Source organism: Capricornis sumatraensis, chromosome 7 (genome assembly GCF_032405125.1).
Source record: "Capricornis sumatraensis isolate serow.1 chromosome 7, serow.2, whole genome shotgun sequence".
NCBI lineage: Eukaryota > Metazoa > Chordata > Mammalia > Artiodactyla > Bovidae > Capricornis > Capricornis sumatraensis.
In genome coordinates this window covers 95,487,738-95,506,171 of record NC_091075.1, presented here as the reverse complement: position 1 = coordinate 95,506,171, position 18,434 = coordinate 95,487,738, and the positions used below count along the sequence as shown (strand labels likewise).

The window sequence follows — 18,434 nt, the reverse complement described above, 5'->3', positions numbered from 1 at the left end:
TTTTTGTTCATTCTATATTCTGTTTAAATTTCAGACAAAGGACACTACTACTTCTTTTTTCCTTTTAAATAATATATGAAGTAGGCCAGCATAAATGTTTTCATATCATATAAAGTTTCCTGGCTTTTCATGTCAAAACAATTTTTGAGGTGGATGTCTCTTGAATTATGATATAAATATCAAAATCCTCAAGGATATGCAGAAGGAACACCATGATGAGGGATGAAAGTTGAAATGAGTGAATTCAAATAAAATTACTCTTCCCCTCACCCTCATTCTTCTTTTCCTTCTTTCTTTCTGTTTTCTTTTTAAAGAATAAAAGGCATATTGCTATTTATTTACCTCATTTTCATGAATGGTTTACTTCACTTAGTATATTGTCATTAAGGTTCATCAACATGGGAACATGTGTCAGAATTTTCTTCCTTTTTCAGGCTGAATTATATTTCACTGTATGTATGCATATTTACCACATTTCGGTAATCCATTCATTCATCGACGCACACTGAATTGCTTCCACTTTTAAGCTAGTGTGAATTATGCTATTATGAAAAAGCGTATACAAATACCTCTATGAGATCCCACTTTCAATTATTTTGGGCATATATCCAGAAGTAGAATTGCTGGATCAGATGGTAAAACGTGATTTAACCTACCTCCCCAATCCCCTGCGAATCCTTTAAGAGTAAAATTTACATCTTATCCATTTCTGTGATTCACACAGTACCTGTGATAATCTCTGTCCCTGGCATGTCACAAGTTCTCAGGAAATAAGTTTCTGCTGACTGAATGGAAGGGGAACTAGGAAGGTGAGTGGGTGGGGTAGGTAGATGGAAATTCTGGCAGCACACCGCTAGGTCTCCCTTCTCTTTGATCTTTTCTTTTCAGCCTCAGGCTGGTGAGTCCCAAATTTATGTGTACAGCTCTGCCTTTAACCCTGAACTCTAATCACATAAATCTAACTGTCTAGGGGATGTCTCTACTTGGTGTTTCATTGCTACCACATATTCTTCATTCCCCATTTTCCATTATCCATTAAGTATCCAAGCTTAACCCTTACCTACTTAATGTAAATGATCACATCACATTCATTCCATCCAAACTGTACTCATGACCCCCACATCCTACCCCCTACCTGGTCTGTTTTGTACAGTAGCACCCCCCTCATACCAACAAGTTCAGTTTTAAAAGTGCATTCATTAATCAGTCCAATTTGTTCCTAAGTCCAAGAAATTAGCCTAGGTACACAACTAACACAATCATAGAGTACCGTACTGTAATAGGTTTATAATATTTTTTACATAAATGATACACTTAAAAGTGCAAAAAAATGAAAACCTCTTTAATCTTGCAGTACCCTGCCTTGAAAAGTACCAACTACCTCACTGCTGCTTTAATGCTTGCTTCCTGGACATCCTGGGCTTGAAATAAAGAGACTGAGCTGCTGTACTCTGTACAATGCGGTACTTTGTACTCTACACAAAGTAGAGACGAGCACAACCACCTGTAGAGGATGCACACACGTGACAGTGTACGCCAGACACATGAACTGACCTATGTGACTGGACATGCAAACACACGTTCGCATCTTTCGCAGGTTGCAACTTGAATCTTGATGGTTCATTTGTAGGGGACTTCCTGTATTTCCTGGCTTGCCTTTACGCCACCATTCACAAAGACACTCGCAATGAGAAAGCTGGACTTCTACTTTTCCTCACCATAATCCAGATGTGATACGTTGATTTCTATGTCTTAAATCTGCATCAACTCCATCCCAGTTTAATCATCCCCACGACCCTTAATGTAGACCTTCAGTGTCACTCCCGATATGGGTCGGTGTGGCAGCTTCCTAACCAGCCCCACTTAGTGTCTCCTCATTTACCTGTGACACCACTCCCAGGGAGGTCCCTATAAAATGAAACTGACCAAACTATTTCCCTATTTAAAATCTTTTTATGGTTCTCAAAAACCAAGTGTCAACTCCTAAACACAGCACACACAGCCCTTCATGACATGACCCAACCCCACATTTCCAGGATCACACCCTACAAACCACCATTAGGACTTTACCCTGCAGGAAAACCAAATGCAGTCCTTCTCCAAACACACCATGCCTTTACCTTTGCTGTTTCCAGGCAAAGAATGTCCTTTCTTACCTTCTTCCCCAGTAAATTCCCATTAATGCTCAACAGCCTAATGAGATAGCTTTCCCTCTGCAAATTCTTCATCATATCCTCTCCCCTCAACAGTCAGACTCCTTTGCTGTGTTCTTTCTATGTCTTCTGCCGATAGCCATTACAACACGTATCACGTTTTTTTAGTTACTTGTTCTGTGTCAGTCTCCCCTAGTTGATCACTCTTTCCTTTAGGCATGGTCTATATTTTTTTCATCTTTCTATCCCCCAAACCTAGCACACCCCTGCTATAAAAGCAAGAAGGAGAAAGAGAAGAAGACCGAACGTCTCCAAAAGACACGCATTTGTACAGCTTATGTCAGCACTCTAGGGACCACATTAAAGTGTTGGTTAACATAAATGCCACGCATTTCATTCAATTAATTCAAGGGAATCCCAGCTTCATAAATAGCAACACACTCTTAAGCAGAACAGGCTGACTCCTTGTGCATTCATTTCTTTAATTAAAGCTCTGTGCCTTAAGGCCTTTGGTGAATCTTAGGAACAACTAAATAGATAAAATACCACAATATGCTTTACTCCTTCTCATTCATCTAAAGCAAGTTATTTAATTAACCAAAATCATCAGTGCATTTCTCATTTAAAAAAGAAATTGGCATTCTGTAGGAGGCTCCTGAATTCACTCCTTCCAGTGGTCATGCTAATCTACAGTTACACATGGGCCAATTCCCTCTGAAAGAAGTTCAGAAACTAGCTGCACACCTCCTACACATTAAATGAATGAGGAAAAGAAATAGTAGGTATGCTGAGATGCACACTCCTGCCATAAATCCTACCCCTGGGGCAGCAACATATTGATACAATAAACAAGGGGGAACTCACAGACACCCAGCTTCTCCCTGAGGATTGAAGGGCTTGAACCTAACATCCACTACCCAACTTTAAGGCTTCCACCTGAGAAATGGTCCTCCAACCTCTAGCTGCAAAAGCCAACAGGGCTTCAATCCAGAAGACGTGTGAGATCAGAGCATCCAAAAAGGCAGTTCTTCACAGGCTTGCTAGGATCCACGGTACTTGTGCCCCCAGGGCTCCGTGTGAAGGCATCCCTCAGAAACATCCATCTCCTAGTCTTTTCTGGAAAGAGACACATGTCTATACATGTCAAGCTGCAGCCTGAGGGTCAGGCTTCTACTTTAACCCCCATATAGAGGCTGAGTGCCCGCCATCCTCTCCGGAGACTTGGGAGGCGGGAGGACAGTGTGTTCATGTTCGTCCTCCGCCCAGCTCCAGGTCATTCGTGTCTCCCTGGAAAGAACCTGTGTGCAGGTCTAGGGCCCTGGTTTTTTGACTACGGCCCAGAGAACATGGCCACTGGTGGCCTGACTCTGATGATCAGCAGGGTTCGAGTTCATGGGCTCTGTGGAACCATAGCAAACAGAGGGATAGTTGTTAATCAGTGACTCTACCCTCCCCGCCCCACCCCCAGAAACAACCACCTCCCAGACAGTCTCTAAAAGAGATCCACTCGGACATTTTAGAAGTTGCTGAAAGAGGGTTTGGCTCCATTCTCCCAGCATTCAGATGTTGACTAAGGTCCTGGTGGCTCAGACGGTAAAGCATCTGTCTACAATGTGAGAGACCTGGGTTCGATCCCTGGGTTGGGAAGATTCCCTGGAGAAGGAAATGGCAACCCACTCCAGTACTCTTGCCTTGAAAATCCCATGGACTGAGGAGCTTGGTGCAGGCTACTATCCATGGGGTCGCAAAGAGTCAGGCACGACTGAGCGACTTCAATTTCTTTCTTTCTTTAAGGTCCTTTGCATTAGGACAGAGACGGAGCGGGCATACCCTCCATTACTGGATGCCACTCAGAACACAGAGAGTAGCTTGGACAGTCACCAAAGTTTGCGAGACAGCAGAGGACTGGACCTGGGCTGAAGGGTATGGTTCAGACAACAGACTGGGGCATCCTAGGGGGTGGGGAGGCGTGTGAGGAGGGGAAACAAGAGAAGGTGCTCAAAAGGTACGAACTTCAGTTATGAGATAAACAAGTCTGGGGCATCCAATGTACAGTGTGGCACTAGAGTTAACAATTGTTCTGCCTGTGCGTGCTCAGCCGTGTCCGACTCTTCGATGAACCGAGCAAAAATACTGGAGTGGGTTGCCATTTCCTCCTCCAGGGGATCTTCCCGACCCAGGGATCAAAACCACGTCTCCTTCAGCTCCTGCATGGGCAGGCAGATTCTTTACCACTGAACCGCCTGGGAAGCCCTATAGTTAACAATACTATATGCATATTTGAAAGTTACTAAGACAGTAAATTATAGTTCTCATCACAGGACAAAAAATTACAACTCTGTGAGGTGAAAGATGTCAAACTAAACTTATTGTGGTGATCGCGTGGCAACATAAACATATATTAAATTACTATGTTGTACACCTTAATTGAATACAATGTTATATGTCACTACATTTCAATAAAACTAGAAAAAAGTTGATGCCAAATCTGTATTGATTTTGTGCAGTTTCGCCCCATGCAGGTGTAAGTTCTGCCTAAGGAGGCAATACTATCTCCAAGACTGACAAAGAAGGCTTGGAAAAGTTCAGTTACTAAAATTTCCCGGATGTATCCCTGACCAAAGCTCTATGATAATTCTACTTCTAATGCATGATGGGGGATGGGAGGGGGCACTGGGATGTTTGTTATGTCTGCAATCTTTTTTGAAGAACAACGTTTCTACAGACATTATACATGAGAAGATATATAAGTAAAACTCATTATTGTACTATGGAGTTCATTTTAAAAACAAAACTAGTAATTTCCTCAAAATTATATTATCTTAAGCCCTCTCACTAAACTACATAGGAATTTTTTTAAAAATCCATGCTTAATTTGCCACAGAAAGTGAAAGTCACTCAGTCGTGTCTGACTCTTTGCGATCCTATGGACTATACAGTCCATGGAATTCTCCAGGCCAGAATACTGGAGTGGGTAGCCTTTCCCTTCTCCAGGGGATCTCCCCAACCCAGGTCTCCTGCACTGCAGGCAGATTCTTCACCAGCTGAGCCACAAGGGAAGCCCAATTTGCCACAGAATTGGGCCAATTACATGGCTGAGTTAATCACCCCAACCAAGTTCATACCCCATTGCTCCACCACAACCAAGTTGTTGACTTAGTGATTGGATGGGATCATTAAGAGAGGTGGCCTGGCCTGAAATTAAATTGTAAAGCTCTAGGATGAAAAGAAGAACAAGGGATCTAGGCTTGAAAAGAAGGGAATATTCCCTAGGTAACCATGTGCTCCATTAGAGCCCAGGATCTTCCCAATGCTAAATTATTCTTCAGTTGGTTCCTTCTAAACCTCAGTTTCTTCATCTATAAACTGGGAGTAAATATAAATTCACAGGATTTCCAATCAAATTCTTGGTTGTAAGGAATTTCATAAACTATAAAGTGATACATGTATGTTTGTATTGTAAATAACTGTAGGAATCTATGCCAAAAGATTAAAAGAGGTTATCTGAGAATAGAAGGGTTACAGGTAGAAATCATAGATAAAATAAAGGACATCTAGTTAAATTTGAACAGTGAAAAATATTTTAGAATATCTCAGGTAATATGTGGGCATACTAAACATTTCATTTTTTATATGCTAAATATTTTTATTTCTTAATTCTGTATTTTTTAATATAGTCCTCCTAATTACTCCTAATTAAGGTTTTTCCTTATACGAAGAATAGATCATGAACCTAGGTAGACAGATTTTCAGCAAATAAAAGTGATCATATTTTTTCTCCTTTGATGTTTTGATATGATAAATAACCTAATAGATATATCAATATAAGCTAATCTATAAATTCTTAAAATAACCTAAATTCAATTTGATATATAGTTCTGAATTCAATTTGATAACTTTTAAATATTTTATCTAAAATTTGTAGTTTTTCTCTGTATTATGTTGTAACATTAGCATTAGTGCTATGCTGGACGAAAAAATAGTGTACTCTAAAATATTCAACCTTTTTCTATGCTCTAGGATTTTATATTATTATAAGATTTCTTTATATTATTTTTTGATGGTTTTAATAACACATTAAACTAACTCTAGCATTCTTTTAGAGGAAGTTCTTTGTTAACCTTTTTAATTTTATGCATGACTTTTGATTTATTCATACTTTCCATGTCTTCTTGGACTGATTTTGACAATAAATCTTTTCCTTTAAAATAATTTGATGGTGGCTTTCAAAATTTTCACTTTTTTAATCCCAAGTCTTCATTTACTAAATTTTGGTAACTTAGATATTTTTAACATTTTTGGTCTATACTTTTTTTTTTACTTTACAATACTGTATTGGTTTTGCCATACATCAACATGAATCTGCCACAAGTGTACATAAGTTCCCACTCCTGAACCCCTCTCCCACCTCCCTCCCCATACCATCCCTCTGGGTTATCCCAGTGCACCAGCCCCAAGCATCCTGTATCCTGCATCGAACCTAGACTGGCGATTCATTTTTTATATGATATTATACATGTTTCAGTGCCATTCTCCCAAATCATCCCACCCTCTCCCTCTCCTACAGAGTCAAAAATTCTGTTCTGTACATCTGCGTCTCTTTTGCTGTCTCACATACAGGGTTATCATTACCATCTTTCTAAATTCCGTATATATGTGTTAGTATAGTGTGTTGGTGTTTTTCTTTCTGGTTTACTATACTTTTTTTAAAGTTTCAGTAATATGCAAAATGCATGCAATGAAAAGAAATAAAAATTGCGATTTTAAAAAATTGCTATCATTAGAAAAAAAGTACACCAGTGATATGATTAAAGTGATATTCTTCTTTAATTAGTTGGATGATAGAGAATCTGCCTGCAATGCAGGAGACTTGGGATTGATCTCTGGGCTGGAAAGGTCCCCTGGAAAAGGGAAGGACAGCCCACTCCAGTATTCTTGCCTAGAGAATTCCACGGACACAGGAGCCTGGCAGGCTATACAGTCCATGGTGTTGCAAAGAGTTGGACGTGACTGAGTTTGCACAACTCTTTAATCAGAGGCTTTGCTTATTCAAACTATGGTCTGTGGACCAGAAGCATCAGCCTCCCCTGAAACATGTTATAAACATGCAAGCTCAGACCCCACCCCAGACCTACTGAATCTGAGTCCACATTTTAACAAGATTGCCAAGAGATTCCTATGAGAAGTTCTCCTCTACAAAGACCTCAACTAAAACCTGAATCTTCAAAATAGTTGAATCCCTTAAAGAAAAATGAGTAACTCCTCAACAAGAGTGAAGCAGAATCTGAAACTGAGCTGAGCAAACTGACCTGACCTTAGGAACACCTATAGGAGAGAGCCAAGGCCTCCTAGTAACAAAAGCCTCAGGTCCTTCCTTCCTTCCATCCATCCACCCTGAGCTGCCATGTTCAGCCACACAGGCTTCACAGACACTAAATGACGTCAGGAGGCACCAATCACATAAATTACCGTGAGAATGCTGCCCCTGGAGTTGGGGAACAGAATAGCCCCTACCCAGCTGTACTCTCGAGAACTCATCTAGACTCATACCAGCTGCCAGAGGTATGGAAAGTTAGTGAGAAAGATGAACGAGGAAGTAAGGGATGGGCCTTTGATTTTGTTTTAGAAGGCTGGGGTTTTATGAAGTTGTTTTATTTGTGCAAAGGCACCGACAGGTCTTTCTTGGGGGTTTTGCTTGTTTTAGAAATCCCGCATTGTAGGCAGACGCTTTACCATCTGAGCCACCAGGAAAATTAGTATCTGTCAGTGCTAGGGAACAATCAGTTAAACAGGTGAGATGAACTGTGGATAAAATCACTAAAACCCTTTCTGTACCTAATACTCAATTAATATTTAACTGTTCTCAGTCACTCAGGCACGTCTGACTCTGTGCAACTCCATGGACTGTAGCCCACCAGGCTCCTCTGTCCATGGGATTTTCCAGGCAAGAATACTAGAGTGGGTTGCCATATCCCTTCTCCAGGGGATCTTCAGGAAGGACTCAGGGATGGAATCTGCATCTCATGTCTCCTGCACTGGCAGGCAGATTCTTTATCACTAGTGCCACGAGGGAGGTCCTTAATATTTAATAGACATGTAAAATTTTAGTGGACTACTAAAAAATGCCTCCAAACTATCTTCAAAAATTGGTAACATTTTATTTTGAACGAGAAATTCCAGCCACGCTACAAACATGGAGGCTGTGTGTGAAAGAAGTGTAAAGTCAAAGGTCTAGCTGGTAAAGTACCCAAGTTCGTTTCTGTGAGCCAAAAATGCAGGACAAATATATTCAGGTCTCCATCCTCATCTCACCAAAGTGCGTCTGTTTTGAAGTCTAACTCAGAGCACCCCCACTGTCTTCCCCATACCTTGCTGTGGGTTTCATAGTATCAACCAAGGTTATACGGTGGACTTCATTGTTGCTCCTGCTATTTTTTATTTTCTGTTTCTCTCAATATAAATTCCATGAGAGCAGGAACTTCACCTGACTCATTGACAAGAGCTTAGACAATACCTGGCACCCAGGGGACACTCAAAAAACATTTGTAGAATGAATGAATAAAAACAGACTCAGTTCAGTTCAGTTGCTTAGTCGTGTCTGACTCTTCGCAACCCTATGGGCTGCAGCACACCAGGCTTCCCTGTCCATCACCAACTCTTCCTCTGTTGTCCCCTCCTCCTCCTGCCTTCCATCTTTCCCAGCATCAGGGTCTTTTCCAATGTAAAAAACAGACTGTCCTCCAGCTAATAAAAAACAATTTTCTCTTTGGTCACTCCTTGTTAATTATACAGTTTACATCCTTCTCTAACAGACTTGGATCTTAGTCAAATATCCTGAGTAAATCTGCCTCATCCTCCAATAGATAATTCCTGGGTTTGCCAGGTAGCTCAGAGCAGAAACTTTTATCACAACTCCTGACAATATTCGGGCTCTAAGTAAATTGCTTCTCCCTCTAATGCATCTGCCTCTCTCTTTCAGTAACTGTGGTAATATTCTAATTACTCTATGCTGCAGTCTCAGAGAAAGGCAGAGAGAGAGTTCCAGGAAGCAGTTGTTTTTTGCTTCTTTACAGCAAAGCACTTGAGATGAAAAAGTCTGTAAAATCAACTCTCAATGGCACACACTCAAGAACTCCAACCTTTTAAAATGTTCCTTATAGAGGAGAGGGTGTTTTGTGGGTGTGTGAGAAGGAGCACCCAAAGCAATCTCACAGGGCTCCCAGGCCCGAGTTCAGAGACAAAGCTTCGGCAGAATCGAAAAAGGAACAGATTGTGGGAAGGCGGAAAGGTTGCCAGAGATACCCGATGAATGACAGGAAACACATCAGTCAACACACTTAAACTCAAGTGAGCTTGGAAACAATTGGTGGCTGCACTCAGTCTCCCAGTGGAATCTTAGGCAACTCAATTAACCTCTTTCTCCCACATCTCCCTCACTACTATATTGAGCACAACAATCTACCTTGAGCAGAGAGGGCTCAGGATTTCATACTAAATGTTAGTAGAGAGCTCTATGTGATACCTCACAGTACTGTGTGAATTAGCATAAAGTCACAAGGCTACCCTGGCCTCTAGAAGTCAATCCAGCCCTCTCACATGGGACCACAATTAAACCATTCCAGAGGGATTAGATTCTAATCCTTTGTAAAAGGTGTCTGTATAAAGGGATTCTAAGATCATTCCCCTCGGTCAAGGATGCTTTCTTAAACTTAGGTTGTCTCAACCCTGCAACACTGTAATTCTGTGTGTTTCCCCCTTCAGGGACCATTTTAGAACAGCTTCTTGGTGAATAGCATGGATACTGGAGTCTGGCTGACTCAGGTTCCCACTGGACTCTACTTGGCGCCGGCTACTTGATACCGAGCAAGTTACAGCCTTAATTTCCTCCCCGCCTGTTTCTCTTCTAAAGTAGTTGTCCCACTGACCCCATAAGGCTGGTATCAGGACCAAATGAAAAAAATAGAACAAGTAAGGTGCTTCTTACAGTGTCTGCATCAAGGCTGAGCACCAAATTCACAGGAAAATTATTTTCGGGCTGAATAACCCTGGTTTCCTGCATTCGTGCTCCGTCGTGTCCTGCTCTTCATGATTCCATGGACTGTAGCCAGCCAGGCTCCTCTGTCCATGGGATTTTCCAGGAAAGAATACTGGAATAGGTTGCCATTTCCTCCTCCAGGGGATCTTCCTGACCTAGGGATCGAACCTGCGCCTCCTGTGTCTCCTGCATTAGCAGGCAGATTCTTTACCACCAAGCCACCTGAGATGCCCTGGTTACTCTCATTTTTATCGACAATTTATCTTTAAAAATGGTCACCATTTTTGTTTATCTCTTCTGATCCCTCTCTAAATTCCCTAATTTTCTTTTTCAATGAAGTGATCAAAATTGTAGAAAGAAACTAACCCTGGTGAACAGCCTAAGCAAGTTTCTTCTTTATTTATTTTATTTACTTCACTTCTTCTTTAGGATCAGAAGTGAAGGCTGTGTGGTGTGTGGCTTGGAAATGCATTGGGGCTCTTTTTCTACAATTAATTTTTATTGGAGTATAGTTGCTCTGGCTTCCCAGGTGGCTCAGTGGTAAAGAATCCGCCTGCCAATGCAAGGGCTATGGACTCAATCCCTGGTCTGGGAAGATCTCCTGAAGAAGGAACTGGCAACCCGCTCTAGTATTCTTGCCTGGGAAATCCCATTCACAGAGGAATCTTGCATGCTACAGTCCACAGGTTCGCAAAAAGTCAGACACAACTTAGCAACCAAACAACAATAACAAAATAGTTGCTTTAGAATGTTCTGATAATTTCTATAGTATAGCAGAGTGAATCAGCTGTACATATACATATATCCCTTCTTTTTTATATTTTCTTCCCATTTATCTCCCCATAGAGCTTGAGTAGAGTTCCCTGAGCTACACAGTAGGCTCTCATCAGGTTATCTATTTTAAACAGAGTATCAATAGTATATGGATGTCGATTGCAAAGTCCCCATTCATCCCACTCCCTCCTTTACCTCTTGGTGTCTGTATGCTGAATCTAGAAAAATGGTATAAATGATCTTATTTGCGAAACAGAAAAAGAGGATTTGGAGCTCTTAGCAGCAAAGATTCCCATATTTTGTAAGTGGTTGTGGAAACAGAGTCGTGAGAGTTTAAGGGACCATGGGAAGTTTGCACAATGCATACATGGGTGGAAACCAGTGTTTGGGGAAATAGAGGCCCTCTTCCAATTTTAGACACTATGTAAACACCCTGTAGCATGGTGCATCCCAGAGAGCAGGGGGTGACCCTTATAATGTCCCCAAATACCTGAGCACATGGACTGAGATTTACACCAAGTGATCATGAGGGCTTTACAAGTTACCAAGCACTTTCACGCTCTGCACCTCCTTTGATCCTGGCAAAAAGCATGTGTGAAAGTCAATTATCCCTATTCTAATAGTGCAGATGCGAAGGCTCTGAGAGCTTAAGTATCTGGCCTGGGGCATCTGTATTCCAGTTCCACATACTTTCTACTATGCCATATCACTTACTGTGTCCAAAGCCTTTTAACCTTACCTTGAAATCCAACGTTTCCATGTGAGTATATATTCCAGTGTAACAGTGAAGCGATTTTAATAAGCAGGCTTGTCAAATACACCACTGAATCTGCAGTATGCTTACAATTATGGTGCAAAAATAAAAATTCAAAGCTATGCACAGGGGAAAAAAAAGACTCAGATATATTATACCAAAATAAAAGGCAATTGGGTTTAGGCAGGTAGATGGTAGAGAGATTATTTTTCTACTTTTTTGTGCATTCAAAATTTCCCTTAATGAACATATGTTCATAATGAAAAATATTAGTGGATTTTTCCCCAAGTAGCCCAAGAGTCAAAAAATTCATCCAATATCAAGGAAGGTTCTTGCAGGAGCAGAGAGGGGCCTCCCTACCTCCTAAGAAATTGGGGCTTCCCTGGTGGCTCAAATGGTAAAAAATCTACCTGCAATGTAGGATACCCAGCTTCAATCCCTTGGTTGGGAAGATTGCCTGGAAAAGAGAAGGACTATCCAGTCGAGTATTCTTGTCTGGGAAATCCCATGGACAGGGGAGTCTGGTGGGCTACGATTCATGGGGAAACAAAGCATCAGACACAACTGAACATACACGTGCACACACCCCTTCATCTCATCTTCAGCCACTTATAGATGACCCAGCTCTGAGTCACACCTTTCAGAATGGGATCAGTTCTCCGTGGGCAATACACCAAAGCAAGGGCAGGAATCACTTCTAAATTTTGACAGAAGTCCAGATTTTGTCCTGAAGAGATCAATTTATATTCAGAGTAGCAAATTAAAACAAATAAATAGAATTCTACAATGAGCTCCATGTCTTCCTCAGCTACTCATACTGTCTCTGAACGAATCCCCACATGGAATTTCTGAGAGTGTGACTCTGAGGACAGTGGAGTAAAAGGAACTAACTCTTTAAGATCACCTGTTATTCACCAACAGAAAGGGCATGTCCGTGGGACCATTCTCTCACATGTCAGTCTTCCATCCAGAAACACTCAGAAACTATTGTGGCGGGAAAACAAAGAACTTCTGGTTTGGGTCCCACCTCACGGGATCCCTTAAGAGGTAAGCCTGGAAGCTACCTAAACATTTCCTCCAATCAGGCTTACTCACCTTCACACAGTCCAGTGTTCTCCAAGTAAAACTGGGCTCTGCACTGGGACAGACACTCGCCCAAGGTGATGTTTGCACCCGACAGCGGCTCAAACTGCAGTCCATCCTCTGGCTTCCTACACTGGGTGCAGTGGGAGTGTGCTGGACCCACACAAGTCAAGCAAGAGGAATGACAGGCTGCCAAGGGGAACAAAATGCAGGAATCAATCCAAGGGTCAGATAAGCATTGCAACCAAGGGGCGTCCCTAAGGAAGTCCGATTCACTCAGAAAAGTTCACCAGATATAACCTTGCACATAACTGTTTTTCCAGCGGTCTCCACAAAGCCCAGGGGGATAATAACAATATCTGTGAGAGGCCAAATGAGGGTGATGCTAACTAGCCATGCCTCTCCGGTCCTAGAAGAGCTGCCAGGCTAAATCACAAAGGGAAGAAAACAGCAAACTGGACAATATTGGCTTGGTTCCCCAGAGAGTCACATACAGAGGATGATGGTATAATCTCAGTTTTTAATGGAGGATTTTAAGAAGCATTCCTATAAAGGCTGTTACTCTATTATGTGCAAAAATGGTAATTGTGTTACTGTCTATTATAGCATCCATCACCACTACAGAGGGGTCCAGGCAACAAATTTGTTAGAATTTATGTGAGGAAAGGCTGCTTTTCTAGACAAGGAAGAGGCCCCTTTACAGCAGCAACAAACACTTGACAATCCATCATAGTTTCTGGTTTTCTTTGGCTGCTGGTGAGAATCGGAGCCAGAGTACTCAAAATCTCTCCTGCCCACACTCTGATATAATGGTTGCTCCCGTCTTTTCAAAGATTCTCTAAATTGTCTTTTTTGGGATATTTATAGCAGCTGCCCTGTTTTAAATATGGTTTTTTTTCCCCCCTTGTAACTATCCTTCACAACTTTTCCAAGGTGCCCTATGTATAAATAAACATAAATCAACTTCGCTTAATTAAAATGTTTGCTCCCAATGTTCCAGTTTCAAAAGGCTCAAAGGAGACTGCCCTCCCTTATGAGCCGAGAGCCTTTTCGGCAAATAGCTATGGAAGATTTTCCATTTTACTCAGCCCAGAGGCATTGCTGGTAACTCTCGGTTTGCTCAGCAGTATCATTAACAAAAAGAAGTTCTTCAGGGAAAAAAAAAATGAAGACTAAGAAAAACATTAAGAATGCTCAGAGGATTGAAAAGAGAGGAAAGAAGAACCGGGTTCGTTTTAATGCACAGGAAAGGGAATAACGTTCCCCTCAAGGATGACCAGAAAGACGGTGGCCCGTTGAGTGTCATGACAAATATTCAAATGTGATTTTTCAGATTCTCCCTTTGATAACGGGAAAAAAAAAAACCCTTATACTGCAGGCATAACCACATGGGATACACTAGAGGAAGAGCTGCCCCACAAAGTAACTTATCTCTATGTCCTTATGATGGGAAAGTTTATCAGGAATGATGACAAGGGACTTCTCTGGTAATCCAGGGGTGAAAAATCCACTTTCCAATGCAGAGGATGGAAGTTAAATCCCTGGTCCTGGAACTTAAATTGCACACGCCCTGGGGCAACTAAGTCCAAATGCCGCAACTACTGAGCCCGCAAGCCTGAATGCTACAAGGAAGTCCCACTATAGCAAATAAATAAATAAATGATGATGATGACACCAACAATACCTTTGCAGACACCATGGTCAGGGTAGAAGCCCTCTCCACAGTTGGGCAGACAGTGGCCTTGGCGCAGGGCCTGGGGCTGGATGCAGGCGGTGCAGTGAGAGGCCGTGGGTCCTGAGCAGCTGGCACATGAGTTGTGACAAACTGAGGAAGAAAGGAATACAATGGGACCAAGGTAACTAGAGAGTCCACTTCCTGGCCGGCCTCCTCATGTGCGAAGATGCCCACTTTTCTATCCTCAATCCCCATCACGTGTTGCACCAAATCAAGGGGCATTTGTGTTCAGAGGTGGTTATGTTACCAGCACCGCTCACACTGCAACTCTGCCCATCTTTCATCCACGTTCTATTATTGATTAGCTACCCTTTATTTGGGGTTCCCAGGTGGTGCAGGGGTTAAGGGGGTGCAATGCAGGAGATTCAAGAGACCTGGGTTCAATCCCTAGGTTGGGAAGATCCCCTGGAGGAGGAAGTGGCAACCCACTCCAGGATTCTTGCCTAAAAAACTCCGTGGACAGAGGAGCCTGGCGGGCTATAGTAGACGGGGTTGCAAAGAGTTGTCCACGACTGAGTAACTCAACACAAATCCTTTATTTAGTGTTTAGTATTGTGTTTTATATATATTGCCACTTTTAATCTTCATAGCAATGTTAATGCAGTAGGTAGTATTAACCCCATTTTACAGATGAGAAAACCAAGGTCATGGAAAGTTAAAAAATTTACTCATGATCACAAAGCTAGTTAGTAGCAGAGCTGGAATTTAGCCCAAGGTCTATCTGAACCTAAGACTCCCCAGGTGAATAGGGAAGAGGAGGCAGTTCATGGATCTGGGTGTTGGGACCCCTGGCATTTTTGAAGGGCCTGTCCCTTAGCTTATGCCCTTAACCAAGACTGGGTCTCTCCAGGCCTAGTGTCCTTGGGTTAGATGGTCTTTTAACACACTTACAGTTGGACATTCTAGAAGTCTAAGTAAAAATTATGTTAAAGGATTTGACCTCTACATATGGCAGTATCAGCCATGCCTCTCTCCTGCTTTGGTCCTGGCTAGCAACAATGGGACACTCTGACTCCAAGAGGCAGATGGCACCATGCTGTTCTAAGGAACAGGAGTGAACCCTGGAAGAAGGTTCTGAAGGACCACGGTCAGGAGCTGGGAGAGGGGAGTGTGGAGACAGGAGGAGATCGCTGGGGACAGAATACTTAGGACAAGAGGTAAAGAGTGGATGAGTAAAGAGGCTGACAAACAAACAGGAGGCTGATGATTCAAGGCAGTAGGACGGGTCTAAATATCCTGCCCAAACAGATGCTAGAAGTGAAGTAAGAATACGCATGCTTGTTTCAGAGAAGGAGGGCAATCAGGGTGTCTGAGGCAGCAGTAAGTTCCCATCTCAAACGGGAATGCTTCCTAGTTTAAGATGTATAAGCCTGAAAAAAATACTATATAAATAGCATAAAAACCAAATTTTCAATAGATACACACTTTAGCTTTACAAGCTATCAAACTTGGTTTGCTTTTTTATTTTCCTGGTGCGCTGTAGTTGCCAACATATGTGTTTACAAATGCCATCTAAAGAATGATTCTCTCCTACCTACAACCTGAGTGAGTAATGGTTGACAAGTATACAAGGACTGTGTGAAGATTTTAGAGGTTTTCTTGGCATTTCAAAATGATCCCATGATCTTTAATGATGATTGGTATGTGTAAGCCCCTTATTTAATCACATTACTCCCCCAGCATCCACCCATATGTCCCACTCTCATGCCAGATATATTTTCCTTTTAATTTGCCATTTACTTACCATGCACACAAATTTCCAAGTGAGCAGCATACAGCACTGAGTGTAATCAAACATGTGTTAATTCCTTTTTTGGTGATGAGGAGCTGCCCATGTGACTTACCTTTACATCTCCCAGTGGCATCAGCATAGTACCCAGCAGGGCATTCAGAAAGGCATCTCCCATCATGCAACACGGTCTTCTCCACACAGGTAAGACATCTGGGACTACTGGGGCCACAGCTCTTACAGGATTGATCACAAGCTAAAGGGAAAGAAAACCCATCAGAGGAAATCAATAATACAAAGGGAGCAAAGGAAGTCTGTTCTTTCAACGTCCACAGTTGGGATCAACATAGTAATCACATTTCTGGCTGCTCAGCTGAGGTCTGTTTCCTTGTTTCAAGCTTTCGTGTATTCACAGTTGAAGGAGAACTCAATAAGTATTCACTGAACTAAGCATAACAAATATTCTGAGGCTCACCTACCAGTGTGTCCAATTTAATATGGGATTTAAAGTCAAAATGGCTTTGGCAGTAGGGTTCCCAGATTTAACAAATAAAATACCAGATGCTCAGTTAAATTTGAATTTCAAGATAAATAAAAAATAAGTGTTTCGTTTAAGTTTGTCCAAAATAGTTCATCCTATATTTCATCTGACAACCCTAGTTGGAGAGAGAATTCAGAGTTCTACTAAGCAAGGCTATGCTATAAAACTTTGGTTGAAATTACTGAGCTTTACACAATCTTCTAGGATCTACTCATTCACTTATTCATTCAGTGAACCCTGAACCCATTTCTTATACTCTGTGTCAAGCACTGTGCCAGGTAGTAGAGACAAAATATCCAAATCAACTTGGTCTCAGCTTTAAGGGGCTTGTTAAGTCTACCAGAGGAAAATAAACACATGCAACATTAGGAATACTAAATATATTGCTCAGATTGGTCTGCGTAAGCATCATAAAAATTTCAACCAAATGTGTGTGGGGTAAGAAGTATGAAAGGTGAAGAAAGGATTCATGGAAGAAATGACGCTTGAGCGCTGTCTTAGATATTGAGTCAGAGCATGCCAAACTAATGAGAATATACTCTCAGCTGAAGCAAAGTACAGGCCTAGAACCTGGGAAAGCCATGAACTGCAGCACACCAAGCTTCCCTGTCCTTCACCATCTCCTGGAGTTTGCTCAGGGAAAGGCTGGAAAACAGCAGTTCTGTTTTTTCAGCTGGAAAAGTGGGAAGGGCCAGATTACAGAAACCTGTCTACCAGACTCCATAGTCTACATGCTCATCTTAGGAAAGATTTCAAGAGCCTCTCTCTACACAGTTTTTGGGTTTCCCTGGTGGCTCAGATGGTAGGAATATGCCTGCAATGCAGATTGGGTTTGATTGGGTTGGGAAGATCCCCTGGAGGAGGACAACCCACTCTAGTATTCTTGCCTAGAGAATCCCATGGACAGAGAAGCCTGGGAGGCTACTATCCATGGGGTCACAAAGAGGCGACATGACTGAATGACTAACACTGTCGCACTCACTGCAATTTTTAACATAGTAAAAATATGGCTATGTTTGTGTTTAAGCAGGATCACTTTGGCTTCAGCTCGGAGGCAGTTTGGAGGGGTGAGGAGGAGAGTTGGGGACCAAGTTGGCAAATTGTGGAAATACTCAGGGAACAAGATGACTGGGAGCTACATCACATCTGTGAATGAGGTAATAGATTTAAGAGTTGTATAGTGGAAGTGTCTCAGATGGCTGCCAGGGGTCTAGTACAGGGGATGAATGATGCTACTCAAGGAACAAAAAAAAAGAGTAGGTGTGGGGGTTCATCTGGGACATAGGCAGTCCAGTAAACAGCCTGACTGACAGTTCTGAGACTCAGGGGAGGGCCCTGGTCATCACATACAGGTATGCTTGTTGAAATCAGAAATGAGTTGATTTATTCAGTAAAGGGATTCCCCAGGTGGCACTTGGAGAAGGAAATGGCAACCCACTGCAGTATTCTTACCTAGAGAATCCCGTGGACAGAGGAGCTTGGCGGGCTGCCGTCCATGGGGCCGCACAGAGTCGGACACGACTGAAGCGACTTAGCATGCATGCATGCATTGGAGAAGGAAATGGCAACCCACTCCAGTGTTCTTGCCTGGAGAATCCCAGGGACGGGGGAGCCTGGTGGGCTGCTGTCT

At 42.3% G+C, this 18,434-nt stretch overlaps 1 protein-coding gene across 1 annotated transcript in view; it reads right to left on the bottom strand.

Annotated features, from left to right (window-relative positions):
• FRAS1 (Fraser extracellular matrix complex subunit 1) overlaps positions 1-18,434 on the bottom strand; it is a 317,287-nt gene that overhangs the window by 215,277 nt on the left and 83,576 nt on the right. The window contains exons 15-17 of the mRNA XM_068974976.1: positions 16,379-16,519; positions 14,484-14,624; positions 12,812-12,988 (exon numbers count right to left, since the gene is read on the bottom strand). Coding sequence (XP_068831077.1) covers positions 12,812-12,988; positions 14,484-14,624; positions 16,379-16,519 — 459 coding nt within the window. The remainder of the gene's footprint in view (positions 1-12,811; positions 12,989-14,483; positions 14,625-16,378; positions 16,520-18,434) is intronic.